This window comes from Tachyglossus aculeatus, chromosome 1, assembly GCF_015852505.1.
Source record: "Tachyglossus aculeatus isolate mTacAcu1 chromosome 1, mTacAcu1.pri, whole genome shotgun sequence".
In the NCBI taxonomy this organism is placed as follows: domain Eukaryota; kingdom Metazoa; phylum Chordata; class Mammalia; order Monotremata; family Tachyglossidae; genus Tachyglossus; species Tachyglossus aculeatus.
The window spans coordinates 86,691,417-86,706,859 of NC_052066.1; the positions used below are offsets into that span (position 1 = coordinate 86,691,417).

At 41.9% G+C, this 15,443-nt stretch overlaps 1 protein-coding gene across 1 annotated transcript in view; it reads left to right on the forward strand.

The window, feature by feature from the left end:
• Nucleotides 1–15,443, forward strand: part of CLSTN2 (calsyntenin 2) — a 1,113,326-nt gene that overhangs the window by 940,592 nt on the left and 157,291 nt on the right. The window contains exon 8 of the mRNA XM_038751476.1: nt 1,326–1,447. Within this exon, the coding sequence (XP_038607404.1) occupies nt 1,326–1,447 (122 nt within the window). The remainder of the gene's footprint in view (nt 1–1,325; nt 1,448–15,443) is intronic.

Sequence of the window (15,443 nt, forward strand, 5' to 3'; positions counted from 1 at the left end):
TACAGGTGATGTGAGGAGGGGAAGGAGGTAAGGTGGAGAGGAAGGAGGGGGCTCAGTTTGGGAAGGCCTCCTGGAGGAGGTGAGCTCTCAGTAGGACAGCAAAAATAGTTCTCCAAGGGAGTGAGTGTAGATAGACAATAGAAGGGGTCTCAGAACTTAAGCAGAGAAACTATCCCTCATCCCATTTTTCCTGAGCATAAAACAAGGAGATTGTTGGCACAGATGTTTTTTTCAGATGCTTTTTGGATGGTCAGCAAAAAGGAGGTGTCCAGAGCTCAAAGCTTTATAACGTAGAGCAGATACCTGGAATTACACCCGGTGCCAATTGTATATTGCCTGGAAAAGTTATTTGCTGGTGAGAAATGTAATTAAGTTTATGCTATAGCTCTGAACTGTAAGAACACACAGGAGCAGAGTCTTCTACTTATGTAATAAGAAGGCGCAGTGTGTCTCAGTGGAAAGAGATTGGCCCTGGGAGTCAGAGGACCTGGGTTCTACTCATTATGAAATTATCTACTCATTATCAAATTATCTACTCATTATCAAATACCATCATTATTGTTATTATTATTATTACTCCTCACTCCAGCACTTGTCTGCTGTGTGACCTTGGCAAAGTCACCTAACTTTTCCAGGCCTCAGTTACCTCATCTGTAAAATGACTATTAAGACTGTGAGCCCCATGTAGGACATGAACTGAGTCCAACCTGATTATCTTGCATCTACCTCAGAGCTTAATACATAGTGCTAAACAAATATCACTTCAAAAAATAAAAATGAGGGACAAGTGAAAAATCTGAATAGGAGTTTGAAGAAGCAACAGATGGCTACAGGAAAACAAGAGCCTAGCCGACTAAAGATGTTAATGGGTTTTTTTGTCATTTCCTCTTCCCTCCAACCCCATTTTCACCAAACAGCAAATGAGAGATCTTCCAATTCTGCTCTCTGGAATCAGACAAATGTTTCCTTTAAACATGTACTCCCAGTCTCAGCAAGGTTTGAAACATAAGCCAGTCATGCCTATACCTTTTTAAAGAAAACAATGAAAGCCTATTTGGGGTTAGTTAGAAAAATATTCCATTTGAATTTCAGAACAATAGGCTTCCAGGCAATAGCAGTTGTTCTTCAAATCCCATTTCAGTATAATTCAGGTCCCCTGTGCATTTCACAATATACTTCAGTCTAAATTGTTCAGAACAATGAAGAAACTTTATTCTTTATTTTGCTGAAGTTTGTTTGTTATTCAATAATATCCTTTTTCTTCCCTCAAGGTTTATCTAAACTATAAAGTTGGGATGCCAGTTCTTTCTCTTTCTGAATTTCAGAAATGAACCGACACCACTATGCTCTGTATGTGCATAATTGCCGCCTTGTGTTTCTTTTACGGAAAGATTTTGACCAAGCTGATACTTTTCGGCCCGCGGAGTTCCACTGGAAACTTGATCAGGTATTTCTCTATTTCCTGATTGTCTCCAATTCTCTACCACTATATGACTCCAGCTTCTTTGGTGTCTGGAACCCTTTCCCAATTAGGTTTCAATTGGTGACAATTTCCTTTGATTTGGACAATTCTATTTTGGACAAGTGGTGAAATGGCAAATAGCTGATTGTAGCAGTAGAGGCTACCCTTAGAAGGAAATATAATTTAAGGGATGATAATAATAATAATAATAGTATTTGTTAAGTGCTTAGTTAACAAGAGAAGCAGTGTGGTTCAGTGTAAAGAGCCCAGGCTTTGAAGTCAGAGGTCATGGGTTTTAACCCCGGGTCCGCCAATTGTCAGCTGTGTGACTGGGCAAGTCACTTAACTTCTCTGTGCCTCAGTTACCTCATCTGTAAAATGGGGATTAAGACTGTGAGCCCCCTGTGGGACAACCTGATCATCTTGTAATCTCCCCAGCACTTAGAATAGTGCTTGGCACATAGTAAATGCTTGATAAATACCATTATTATTATTATTATTATTATTACTATGTGCCAAGCACTGTTCTAAACATTGGGGTAGATATAAGTTGATCAAGTTGTACACAACCCCTGTCCCATGTGGGGCTCACCATCTTAATCCCCATTTTACAGATGAGGTAGCTGAGGCCCAGAGAAGTTAAATGACTTGCCCAAGATCACACAGCATATATGTGGCAGAGCCAAGATTAGAACCAGATTGGGACAAGCAATCTTCACTGACCATCAGACTAAATTTTTAACATTAACTGAAATAATATGGTACTGCACTTTATTGTCATCTTTCAAGATAGGAGAGCCGTTTGATTTTTTTTTTTAATTAATCTATGAAATTTTTCCAATGGTGGGGCTTACTGTTTTTAACTATACTCTTGTAATTTTGTTAAAAATGCCATACATTCCCAAAATACTGTTTCCTCTTGGGGTTTATCACCATCCCTTGCATGATGCAGCCCTATTTGGGGGACAAAAAGGTTTTAACTACTTAACTAGAATTTTGAAAAAAGTAACTAAAATAGTATTTCTCTGGGTCCTGACAACATTGGATATTGGGTAATCTGGACCATACATGTCATGGAGGGAGGTGACGATGAGTGACACAGCAGACACTCCTGAATCAATGATACTTTCCATCCTGCCGATGATTGAAGTAGCAGAGAGAATCTCTGAATGTGTGTGGTGTAGGTTGATGCTCTGAGTTTCTCAACTCTCTGTATATTTTGGTCCTGAGGTACCAGAATCTATGATCTATTGGTAAGTAGGTAGTTCTCACTGTAAAGTTGATGGATTTCCTTGACCCTTGGTCTTTGAGTGATTCACTCCTAAATTTTATACCTTTCCACTGCAAGGAGCACAATCTTAGGCTTTTCAAAGGAAAAGTTATTGTAATATTTATTTGCCAGCTAAGAATCTAGAGACAGTAGAGCTCTTTTAATAAATATCTCTCAAGTCTCTTGTGATGACCTTAATCCTGGCCTTGAAAAGAGCCCATGCTTCCTCACCATTCTAATACACATATATCTGGGGGCAGAACCATTTTTTGATAACTCTCACCTTTGAACATTTCAGTGAAAAGTGGAATGAAAAGTGATTGGGCTGCAGAAATGGGACTAGCTGGCCTCTCTAGAGTACCTTCAGCTTTGTGATTCCATAGTTGTGTGGTATTTGCTGAAAATCTTTTCTGTAAAATACTGTAGACAGATGGGCCCATTAGGAACTGGAAGTCCTTATATCTGGTCAAATATCAAGCTGGAATTGATCTCACTTCTCGTTGGGACAGGAGAACTCATGGGTTGCTTTGGCATTAGGCAGTGGTCCCTCTGGACTTTAAGTGTTTGTAGCTGTAGAAGGGTCATCTGGTCATTTTGGATGACCAGAACAGCCTCCTTAGTCATCTCCCTGCCCCAAGTCACTCTCCATTCTGTCATGCCATCTTTTAAACTCACCACCTTCCCTCCCAAATCCAGTTCACCACCTAAGTCTCCCTTTGCAGTTGACAGCACCATCAAATTACCTGGTTCTTAAACTGGATTTTTCCTTGACGACTCCCTCTCTTTCAATCCCCGTATTCATCCTGTTTCCACATCCCATAGATTGTCCTTCTGCAACATCTACAAAATCTGCTGCTTCCTCTCAATCCAACATGCCACCGTCGGGCCCAGTGATAGGTTGAAATGTTGATGAGTTAATAGTGGGCGGTCGGGTTTACACAACAGTTTAACATGTCAGAGTGAGCATTGCTGGAAATTATGGAGATTTTTAACATCCTATCTTATTAGCATGGTTTTGATGCAACAGCCTATATGTGAAATTGTGTGCGCCACCCTAAAACCTACTTGTTTAGTTTTGTTATCTGTCTCCCGCTTCTAGACTGTGAACCCGTTGTTGGGTAGGGTCCGTCTGTATGTGTTGCTGATTTGTACTTCCCAAGCACTTAGTACAGTGCTCAGCACGCAGTAAGTGCTCAATAAATATGATTGAATAAATGAATGAGTGAATAAAACCATGATTTTAGCCAAGACCGTAGAAGCTCTGATATTAAGCTTGGCAATTAAAAATGAATGGATTTGAAGAATCTGAAACTAAAATTTTGAGAAAGTTGAATTTGATTGAGGTGACACTTTACTAGATAACTGATCTAGGTAAGTGAATAACATTAACCTGTATCTTCCTTCATTGAGCACACATTATTGGATAAATGGATGTGAATTCATTCATTCAATTGTATTTGAGTGCATACTGTGTGCAGAGCACTGTACTAAGTGCTTGGAAAGTACAATTCGGAAACAGATAGAGGCAGTCCCTGCCCAACAACACGCTCAAAGTCTAGAAGGGGGAGACAGACAACAAAACATAACAAGTAGACAGGTGTCAATACCAACAGAATAGATATATAAAATTATAGATACACATCATTAATAAAATAGAGTAATAAATGTGTACAAATTTACACAAGTTCTGTGGGGAGGGGAAGAGGGTAGGGCAGTGGGACGGAGTGGGGGCAGTGGGTAGGAGAAGGTGGGGGCTCAGTCTGGGAAGGCCTCCTGGAGGAGGTGAGCTCTCAGTAGGGCTTTGAAGGAAGGAAGAGAGCTAGTTTAGTGAATTGCCTTTCCCTGAAATTAATGCATTGCTAAGCTACTAATTCCATTCAGTTGATAGTGGTTTAGGCACCTCCTTAACAACATAGCTCATAATAACACTAATAATAACAATAATAATTATTATGGTATTTGTTAAGGACTTACTATGTGTCAGGCACTGTATTAAGGTGCCTTCCAAGACTGTGCCTTCCTCTCCCCTTCCTCCCCCCCACCTCCTTCCCCTCCCCACAGCACCTGTATATATGTTTGTACGGATTTATTACTCTATTTTAATTTTACATATTTACTATTCTATTTATTTTATTTTGTTAATGTTTTTGTTTTGTTGTCTGTCTCCCCCTTCTAGCCTGTGAGCCCGCTGTTGGGTAGGGACCGTCTCTGTATGTTGCCAACTTGTACTTCCCAAGCGCTTAGTACAGTGCTCTGCACACAGTAAGTGCTCAATAAATATGATTGAATGAATGAATGAAGGTGCTGGGGTGGCTACAGGCAAATCGAGTTGGACACAGTCCCTGTCCCACTTAGGGCCCACTGTCTCAATCCCCACTTTCAGATGAGGTAACTGAGGCATGGAGAAATAAAGTGACATGCCCAAGATCACCCAGCAGACAAATGGCAGAACTGGGATTGGAACTCATGGCTTCTGACACCCAGACTTGTGCTGTATCCACTATGACATGCTACTTCTCTATACTTCTCCAGAACACTTCTCTCCTCTAATGCTAACCACATTCTACCTCGATCTTACCTGTATCATCACTGAGCTCTTGCCCTCGTCCTGACTTTGGCCTGGAATATCCTCCCTCTTCACGTCCAACAGACAATTATTCTCCCCCCTTTCAAAGTCTTACTGAAGGCCCATCTCCTCCAGGAGGCCTTCCCTGACTAAGCCCTCATTTCTCCTTCCCCTACTCCCTTCTGTGTTACCCTGACTTGCTCCCTTATTCACCCCTATTCTCAGTCCCACAGCACTTCTGAACATATCTCGACAAGTCACTTGGGCTCATACCTTGGGCAAGTCATATAATTCCTCTGGGCCTCAGTTATTAAGATTGTGAGCCCCATGTGGGACTGGGACTGTGTCCAACGTGATTACCTTGTATATACCCCAGTGCATAGAACAGCGTTTGGCACATAATAAGCATGTAACAAATGCCACAAAAAAATCTGTAATTTATTTATTTATATTAATATCCATCTCCCCCTTTAGACTCTAAGCTCATTGTGGGCAGGGAATGTGTCTGTTATATTGTTGTACTCTCCCAGGCACTTAGTATAGTCCTCTGCACACAGTATGTGCCCAGTAAATACAAGTGACTGATTTGGGTGAGCAATTTCCCCAGAAACTAAAGAAACATTTCCTTTGCCTACAGACAGAGATGAAGCCTCTGATCAGGGCCAAAAGGGCTTCAGTGAGTTATTAACCTACTAGACTTGTTAGACCTGGTAATGAGGAGCTAAATACCTTTTTTTTAAATCATTATACTTTTATGCTACCTACATCTCTCAAAGTAGAGAGTACCACTTCTCCTGGGTTCCTGATGGTACCATTTTCTGTTAGCTTAAATCAGTGGCCAAGTTTCCCAATTAATTTACGATGTTAAACGAAAGGCTGTCTGACTAGAAATTGTTCAGAAGCAAGTAGTGTTCGGGGATCAGAAGTGATTTAGAGCATAAATTATTCTCCCTCTGTCCCCCGGTAATTTAAACATGGAATAAAGCATCATGCTTGGGTATTAAATATCTTGAGTATCCTGAGATTCATTCATTGAAGCATGCTGACTGTAAGTGCAGACTGGCAGATGTTTTATTAAAGGGGCAATTAGTGGTTGATTGGCTAGCCACTTAAATAACAATTATATCTTGAATGGTCAGATATTTTCTCCAAGTCAAAAGACTATCATTAGGAAAAAGAACCAAACTGCCAGGATTTTGTCCTGAATCTCAGCACTGGTCAGCACTGGTGGAGAAATGACTCCAATCAATCTATGATATTTAAGTGATTACAGTGTGCAGAGAACTGTACTAAGCTCTTGGGAGAATACAGTTTAGCAAAGTTGGTAGACCTGTTCCCTGCCCACATTGAAAAGGAGCATGGCTTAGTGGAAAGAGCACAGGCTTGGGAGTCAGAGGACGTGGGTTCTAATTCTGCCTCTGCCACTTGTCTCCTGTGGGACCTTGGGCAAACCACTTAACTTTTCTGTGTCTGTCACCTCATCTGTAAAATGGGGATTAAGACTGTGAGCCCCATGTAGGACAACGTGATTACCTGGTATGTACCTCAGCGCTTAGAACAGTGCTTGGCACATAGAAAGTGCTTAACAAATACCATTATTATCATTACTATTATTAGTTATGAACTTACAGTCTAGAGTTTTCAGTCACTGATCAAATTTGCATTCAAAACCCAATGCCTGATCCTCAGCAGATTATGAGTCAAGATATGGGTTCAGACTTGTATTCACGGTGACGTGTTATAGTGATGTTTGGGTCTGGCTCAATTCCTTTGAGGGAATGAATTGATCATTTTGAACACACTTATGAATTGTTCTTCATTGCACTCAGTCCAAAGGAAGTAATCAGATCCCCCTAGAAATCTGATTTGTACTCTGTCTCATCTTAGAGTTCAAGCCCCACATGCCTTTTTGAAGAAGCATCTTCAAACGTGGAGGAGTGTTTCAATCCACAACAGTTGCAGAAAAGTGTAGACTTTTCAAGCATTAACTCCCAAACTGGAGGTTTTTATATAAAGAAGCATTATATATTAGTTATGTTATATTATTATTGCTATTATTATTATACTTGCTAAGAGCTCATTATGTGACAAGTACTGTACTAAGTGCCAGGGTAGACACAAGATAATCAGTTTGGACAGTTTTTGTCCCGTGCAGAGCTCACAGGCTAAGTAGAAGGGAGTAAGGTTTACTCCCCATTTTACAGAATTAGGTATAATTTGATGTAATGGTAACATTTCTATTTAATATCTAGTCATACACATCCCCATGTAATATTTGCTGGGAATTCTGGTAACCTAATCAAAACCTGGAAAAGTGCAGCTCAAAGTCAAAATGTAGAGTGTATGGGGAAGGAGGAGAAGTTGGGTTCCTTCTCGCTCCCCAGTGCCGCTTTCTCACCACTCCACCTCCACCATCCCTCTCTTTCCCTTCCTTTTGAAGCCCTTCCCTTTGAAGGGCTTAGTATGGTGCTTTGCACACAGTAAGTGCTCAATAAATACAATTGAATGACTGAAAAACCTATATCATCCACCTCTACCACCCACTCATGGTCATCTACCACCCCCCAGACCCCACCTCCAACTTTTTGAACCATTTTGACCCCTTCGCTACATTCTTTCTCTCTTTCTCCATCCCTACATTGATCCGTGGGGACTTCAATGTCCATGTAGATGTTCTTGACGCTCCTTCCGCTGCCCGCTTTCTATCACTCCTCAATTCTGTCTACCTACTGCTCTACCCCACATCGCCCACTCAGCAACTTGGGCACACAGTCACGCTCACCGTCTCTGGTCACTGTACAATCTCTACCCTCACCATCTCTGGAATTTCTCTATTCGACCACAAGCTTTTCACCTGCCTTCTCTCCTACACACCGTTCAAGATGTCTAAGATTGTCTATATGTCCAAGACTGAACTCCTTATCTTCCCTCCCAAACCCTGCCCTCTCCCTGACTTTCCCATCACTGTTGACGGCACTACCATCCTTCCCGTCTCACAAGCCCACAACCTTGGTTTCATCCTTGACTCTGCTCTCTCGTTCACCCCTCACATCCAATCCATCACCAAAACCTGCTGGTCTCACCTCCGCAACATCACCAAGATCCGCCCTTTCCTCTCCATCCAAACCACTACCCTGCTCGTTCAATCTCTCATCCTATAGTGACTGGATTACTGCATCAGCCTCCTCTCTGATCTCCCATCCTCCTGTCTCTCCCAACTTCAATCTATACTTCAGGCTGCTGCCCGGATCATCTTTGTGCAGAAACACTCTGGGCATGTTACTCCCCTTCTCAAAAATCTCCAGTGGCTACCAATCAACCTACGCATCAGGCAAAAACTCCTCACTCTCGGCTTCAAGGCTGTCCATCACCTCGCCCCCTCGTACTTCACCTCCCTTCTTTCCTTCTATGGCCCAGCCCGCACCCTCCACTCCTCTGCCACTAACCTCCTCACCGTACCTCGCTCTCGCCTGTCCCGCCATTGACCCCCGGCCCACGTCCTTCCCCTGGCCTGGAATGCCCTCCCTCTGCACATCCGCCAAGCTAGCTCTCTTCTTTCCTTCAAAGTCCTACTGAGAGCTCTCTTCCTCCCTTCAAAGCCCTACTGAGAGCTCATCTCCTCCAGGAGGCCTTCCCAGACTGAGCCTCCTCCTTCCTCTCCCCCTACTCCCCCTGCCCATCCCCCTGCCTTACCCGCTTCCCTTCCCCACAGCACCTGTATATATGTATATATGTTTGTACATATTCATTACTCTATTTTACTTGTACATATTCATTCTATGTATTTTATTTTGTTAATATGTTTTGTTTTGTTGTCTGTCTCCCCCTTCTAGACTGTGAGCCCGCTGTTGGGTAGGGAATGTCTCTATATGTTGCCAACTTGTACTTCCCAGGTGCTTAGTACAGTGCTCTGCACACAGTAAGTGCTCAATAAATATGATTGAAAGAATGAATGAATTAATCTAGAGGAAAATGACTTAATTAGCTAGATAATAATGGCTTTTATGTTCAATTTTAGTGACTTAAATTAGTGCAGTGAATTTTAATGACCCCAAAAGAGGGTGTGTGTGTGTGTGTGTGTGTGTGTGTGTGTGTGTGTGTGTGTGTGTGTGTGTGTGAGATAGAGAGAGAGAGAGAGAGAGAGAGAATTCAGTTATTACTTTTCAGCTTCTTCACCATGGCTAGGTGATATGAACTGTTGTGTAAAAGTATAAATTTGCATTATGTGATCTATACTTCATTTAATTCTGTGTTTTCTTATAGTTATTATATAAGTTAGTATTACTCTGAATAGCAATTTTATCTCACCATTTCTTACTTTTACTTTATTCTTAAAACAGGTATTATAGCCCGTTTAATTCAGGCAGATATGTCAAATAAAGGCATTGTATTATCACATTAGAATGTGATGTATTCTAGCCTAATCTGGGTTTTTCCTGTGCTATTGACAAAATTAATCAGGAGTGCCAGGAGTTACACCTTTGTTTAGTCTTGAAGTGCAATAAATGGGTAATGAAGAAGGTAGTTTTTTTGTGTAGTTTTCTTTACATGATGTGTAATAAAGAATATACATTCCATTACAAGTATGACCAGATATTTGTGAGAGACTGAAATGTAATAAGAACTGTTTTAAAAGTAGAAGTGTCTAATAAACCAATGTAATTAGAATGCTGTTCTTCAAAGAAAAACAGTTTCAGCAATCTATAGTCTATCAATCGCAGTAAGCTTGGGTTGGGAAAGAGAAATAGCATTGCGGTTAATCCAAATACAGTGAAATTAATGTTATTGTTTCTAAACCATGGGTTTGCCCCAGCAGATTTTGGGGGCACATTTAAACTATTCGTTCACTATTAATTAAGCACCTACAAGGTGTCTGGATGAATTCTAGTGAATGATCCATTTTTGGAACAGAATAGTAGCATCTGATGGTGCTATTCAGGATTCATTAACACTTCTTCTTCATCATCATCAATCATATTTATTGAGTACTTACATGCAAAGCACTGTACTAAGTGCTTGGGAAAGTACAATATGACTGAGTTGGCAGACACATTCCCAGCCCACAGGGAGCTTATACTTACTAATAAATGTCTTCCTCTGGCTATATAGCTAACGAAACCCAACAAGAGACATCAGAAAAACCTTACTGAACCATAACTGTACTATAATGAATAACTGCAGTAGGTATTAAACTCTTTTGAAGTGCTTGCCTTTATCTAGCCTGTTTTGCCGCCAACCCCTAGCCCAAGTCCTGCCTCTGGCCTGGAAGCCCTCTTTCCTCAAATCTGACGTACACTCTCCCTGGAATGCCCTCTTTCCTTAAATCTGGCCTTCCCAGACTAAGCCCCGCTTTTCCTCATCTCCTACTCTTTTCTGTGTCTCCCTGATTTACTCCCTTTGATCTGCCTCCCTCTCAGACCCACAGCAATTATGTACATATCTGTAATTTTATTTATATTGGTGTCTGTCTCCCCCACTCTAGACTGTAAACTCATTGTGGGTAGGAACTTTGACTTTTTATTGTTGTATTGTACTCTCCCAAGCAGTTAGTACAGTGCTCTGCACACAGTAAGCGCTCAATAAGAATGATTGAATGAATGAATGGATGAATAAACACTGGTGTAGGTAGAGAGTGTTTTTATTTCGTACCTGGCTCACAATCTAAGAGGTAGGGAGAAAAGGTAGCAGGTGCTGCTTTGGCCAATTTTATTGGACTGTACCATGAATGAGAATGTAAAGTGTTTTAGTCAGTCAGTCATATTTATTGAGCTCTTATTGTGCAAAGAGAACTGTAATAATAATGATAATAATAATGGCATTTATTAAGCACTTACTATGTGCAAATCACTGTTCTAAGTGCTAAGGCGGTTACAAGGTGATCAGGTTGTCCCACGGGGGCTTACAGTCTTAATCCCCATTTTGCAGATGTGGTAACTGAGGCACAGAGAAGTTAAGTGACTTGCCCAAAGTCACACAGCTGACAAGTGGTGGAGGCAGGATTTGAACCCGTGACCTCTGACTCCAAAGCCCGTGCTCTTTCCACTGAGCCACGCTGCTTCTCATGTAATAACTGTAATGAGTACTTGGGAGAGTACAGTATAACAATATAGCAGACACATTCCCTGCCCACAACAAGCTCATAGTCTAGAGGGGGAGACAGACATTAATATGCATCAATAAAATTACAAATATGTACAAAAGTGCTGTGGGGCTGTGGAGGGGGATGAAAAAAGGGAGAAAGTCAATTTGACACAGAAGGGAGGGGGAGGCAAGGAGGGCTTAGTCACAGAAGGCCTCTTGAGGAGACGAGCCTTCAATAAGGCTGTGAATGTGGGGAGAAGAATAATTGTCTGTCGGATGTGAAGAGGGAGGCAGGACGTGGGTAAGAGGTTGGTGCCTCTTACATATTTACTATTCTTGTACATATTTACTATTCTATTTATTTTGTTAATGATGTGCCTCCAGCTTTACTTCTATTTATTCTGATGTCTTGACACCTGTCCACATGTTTTGTTGTCTGTCTCCCCCTTCTAGACTGTGAGCCCGTTGTTGGGTAGGGACCGTCTCTATATGTTGCCAACTTGTACTTCCCAAGTGCTTAGTACAGTGCTCTGCACACGGTAAGTGCTCAATAAATACAATTGAATTAATTAATTAATGGTGGTGAGGTAGATGAGATATAGGTACAGTGAGAAGGCTGGCATTAGAGTATTGAAGTGTGTGGGCTGGTTTACTAGTCTGAGTTCTGTTTATTGGGGCAATGCCAACCATAGTGAGTGAACGTTTCTACTGAAGAAACACCTCGGTTGTTCCATGAGGTGGACAAAGCTAAACAGGGATCCTGGCATAAACAATTTCTGCCCAGTTTAGGCAACAAATACCTTAGTTTCTACCAAAGGTGACTGTCCTGTCGCTAGTTCACAGCGTGGTACAGTGCTGTGGTGTCTTTGGCTGTAAATGGGCTTTGCACATAAAAACCTTTGCATGAACTTTGTAGTGCATTGCACCCCTGCCTGCTATTCACTGGTTGTGTGTCATGAGCCAGCATCATCATCATCATCATCAATCACATTTATTGAGCGCTTACTGTGTGCAGAACACTGTACTAAGCGCTTGGGAAGTACAAGTTGGCAACATATAGAGACAGTCCCTACCCAACAGTGGGCTCACAGTCTAAAAGGGGGAGACAGAGAACAAAACCAAACATACTGACAAAATAAAATAAATAGAATAGATATGTACAAGTAAAATAAATAAATAGAGTAACAAATATGTACAAACATATATACACATATACAGGTGCTGTGGGGAAGGGAAGGAGGTAAGATGTGGGTGATGGAGAGGGGGGCGAGGGGGAGAGGAAGGAAGGGGCTCAGTGTGGGAAGGCCTCCTGGAGGAGGTGAGCTCTCAGCAGGGCCTTGAAGGGAGGAAGAGAGCTAGCTTGGCGGATGGGCAGAGGGAGGGCATTCCAGGCCCGGGGGATGACGTGGGCCGGGGGTCGATGGCGGGACAGGCGAGAACGAGGTAACACAACTAGGTAACTACGAGGTAACACAGCAGGAACACAACAAATAGGGAAGAGAGAGTGTTAATGGTACTACTACACAAACCGCTTGCACATTAATCAACTCCTTTGCACAAGCTTTTAATCCTGAAATCTCAGGACTGAAACTCATCTATTGTCCCCAACAGGAAATTTAATCAGTCAATCAATGGCATTTATTGAATGCTTGCTTTGTGTAAAGCAGAGAAGCACCATGGCCTAGTGGCTAGAGCACAAGCCTGGGAGTCAGAAGGATCTGGATTCTAGTCCCGGCTCTGCCACTTGTCTGCGGTGTGACCATGGGCAAGTCACTTCACTTCTCTGTGCCTCAGTTACCTTATCTGTAAAATGGGGATTAAGGCTGTGAGCCCCATGGAAGGTATGGACTGTGTCCAACCCGATTAACTTATATTTACCCCAGCACTTAGTACAGGACCTGGCACATAGTAAGGGCTTATTAAATACCATAAAAAGCACTGTTCTAACCACTTGGGAAGCACGATACAACATTCAATCATTCATTCAATCGTACTTATTGAGTGCTTACTGTGTTCAGAGCACAGTACTAAGCGCTTGGCAGAGTTATTAGATATGATCCCTGCCCACATAATACTTTGAGAAACTCATCATTTTACTTACTATAAACATTCATTCATTCAGTTGTATATATTGAGTGCTTATTGTGTGCATAGCAATGTACTAAGTGCTTGGGAGAGTACAATATAACAATGAACAGACATATTCCCTGCCACTGAGACTAGTAGACTTGCATGAGACAGAGACTATTTACAAATTGATTAATTTGCACCAGTGCTTAGGACGCTGCCTGGCACATAGTAAGCCCCTAACAAATACCATTATTACATGTTTTGTTTTGTTGTCTGTCTCCCCCTTCTAGACTGTGAGCCCGTTGTTGGGTAGGGACCGTCGGTATATGTTGCCGGCTTGTACTTCCCAAGTGCTTAGTACAGTGTTCTGCACACAGTAAGCACTCAATAAATATGATTGAATGAATGAATGAATATGTGTAATGATGATAATAATAGTAATAATAATAAAATAATAATGGTATTTGTTAAGCACTTACTAAGTGCCAAGCACTGTTCTAAGCTCTGGGAGAGATACAAGGTGATTAGGTTGGACACAGTCCCTGTCCCACATAGGACTCACAGCCTCAATCCCCATTTTACAGATGAGGGAACTGAGGCCCAGAGAAGTGAAGTGACTTAATGATAATAATAATAATAATGGCATTTATTAAGTGCTTACTATGTGCAAAGCACTGTTCTAAGTGCCGGGGAGGTTACAAGGTGATCAGGTTGTCCCACGGGGGGCTCACAATCTTAAACCCCATTTTACAGATGAGGTACCTAATAGTAATAATAATAATGGCATTTATTAAGCACTTACTATGTGCAAAGCACTGTTCTAAGCACTGGGGATGTTACAAGGTGATCAGGTTGTCCCACGGGGGGCTCACAGTCTTAATCCCCATTTTACAGATGAGGTAACTGAGGCACAGAGAAGCTAAGTGACTTGCCCAAAGTCACACAGCTAATTGGCGGATCCGGAATTTGAACCCATGACCTCTGACTCCAAAGCCCAGGCTCTTTCCACTGAGCCACGCTGCTTCTCTGTGTGACTTGTCCAAGGTCACACAGCAGACAGTCTTCTAGACTGTGAGCCCACTGTTGGGGAGGGACCATCTCTATATGTTGCCAACTTGTACTTCCCAAGCACTTAGTACAGTGCTCTGCACACAGTAAGCGCTCAATAAATATGATTGATTGAATGAATGAATGAATGAATGAAAGTGGCGTAGCTGGAATTAGAACTCATGACCTCCTGACGCCCAAGCCTGTGCTCTATCCACTTTGCCATGTTGCTTTGTATTAATGGCTTACTGGGTGCCAGGCACAGCATTCTAAGCACTGGGGTAGAAACAAACTAATCAAGTTGGATTTGAAAAGTTGCTCAAATGTTTATAAACATATATATATGGACATAGATTTATACAGATAGATAAAAAGATCTGATAATTAGTAATCTGTTAAGCACTTATGTATTAAGTGCTGAGGTAAATACAAGGTTATGAGATGTTTCTAGACTGTGAGTCCGTTGTTAGGTAGGGATCGTCTCTATATGTCGCCAACTTGTACTTCCCAGGCACTTAGTACAGTGCTCTGCACACAGTAAGCGCTCAATAAATACAATTGAATGAATGAATGAATTGAAAATAGTTCATATCTCACATAGGGCTCAAAACCCCTTTGATCTGGATTTCATATATAAGGAAGCTGAGGCCCAGAGATAAGTAAGTGCCCAAGATCATTCATTCATTCATTCAATCATATTTATTGAGCGCTTACTGTGTGCAGAGCACTGTACTAAGCGCTTGGGAAGTACAAGTTGGCAACATATAGAGACGGTCCCCACCCAACAGTGGGCTCACAGTCTAGTCACTCAGTCGTATTTATTGAGTGCTCATTGGGTACAGAACAGTGTACCAAGATAACACAGTAGACTAATGATGGAGCTGGAACTAGAACTGAGGTCTTCTGACTCTGTCCCATGTTTTATCCACAATGCCTTGAGGCATCCC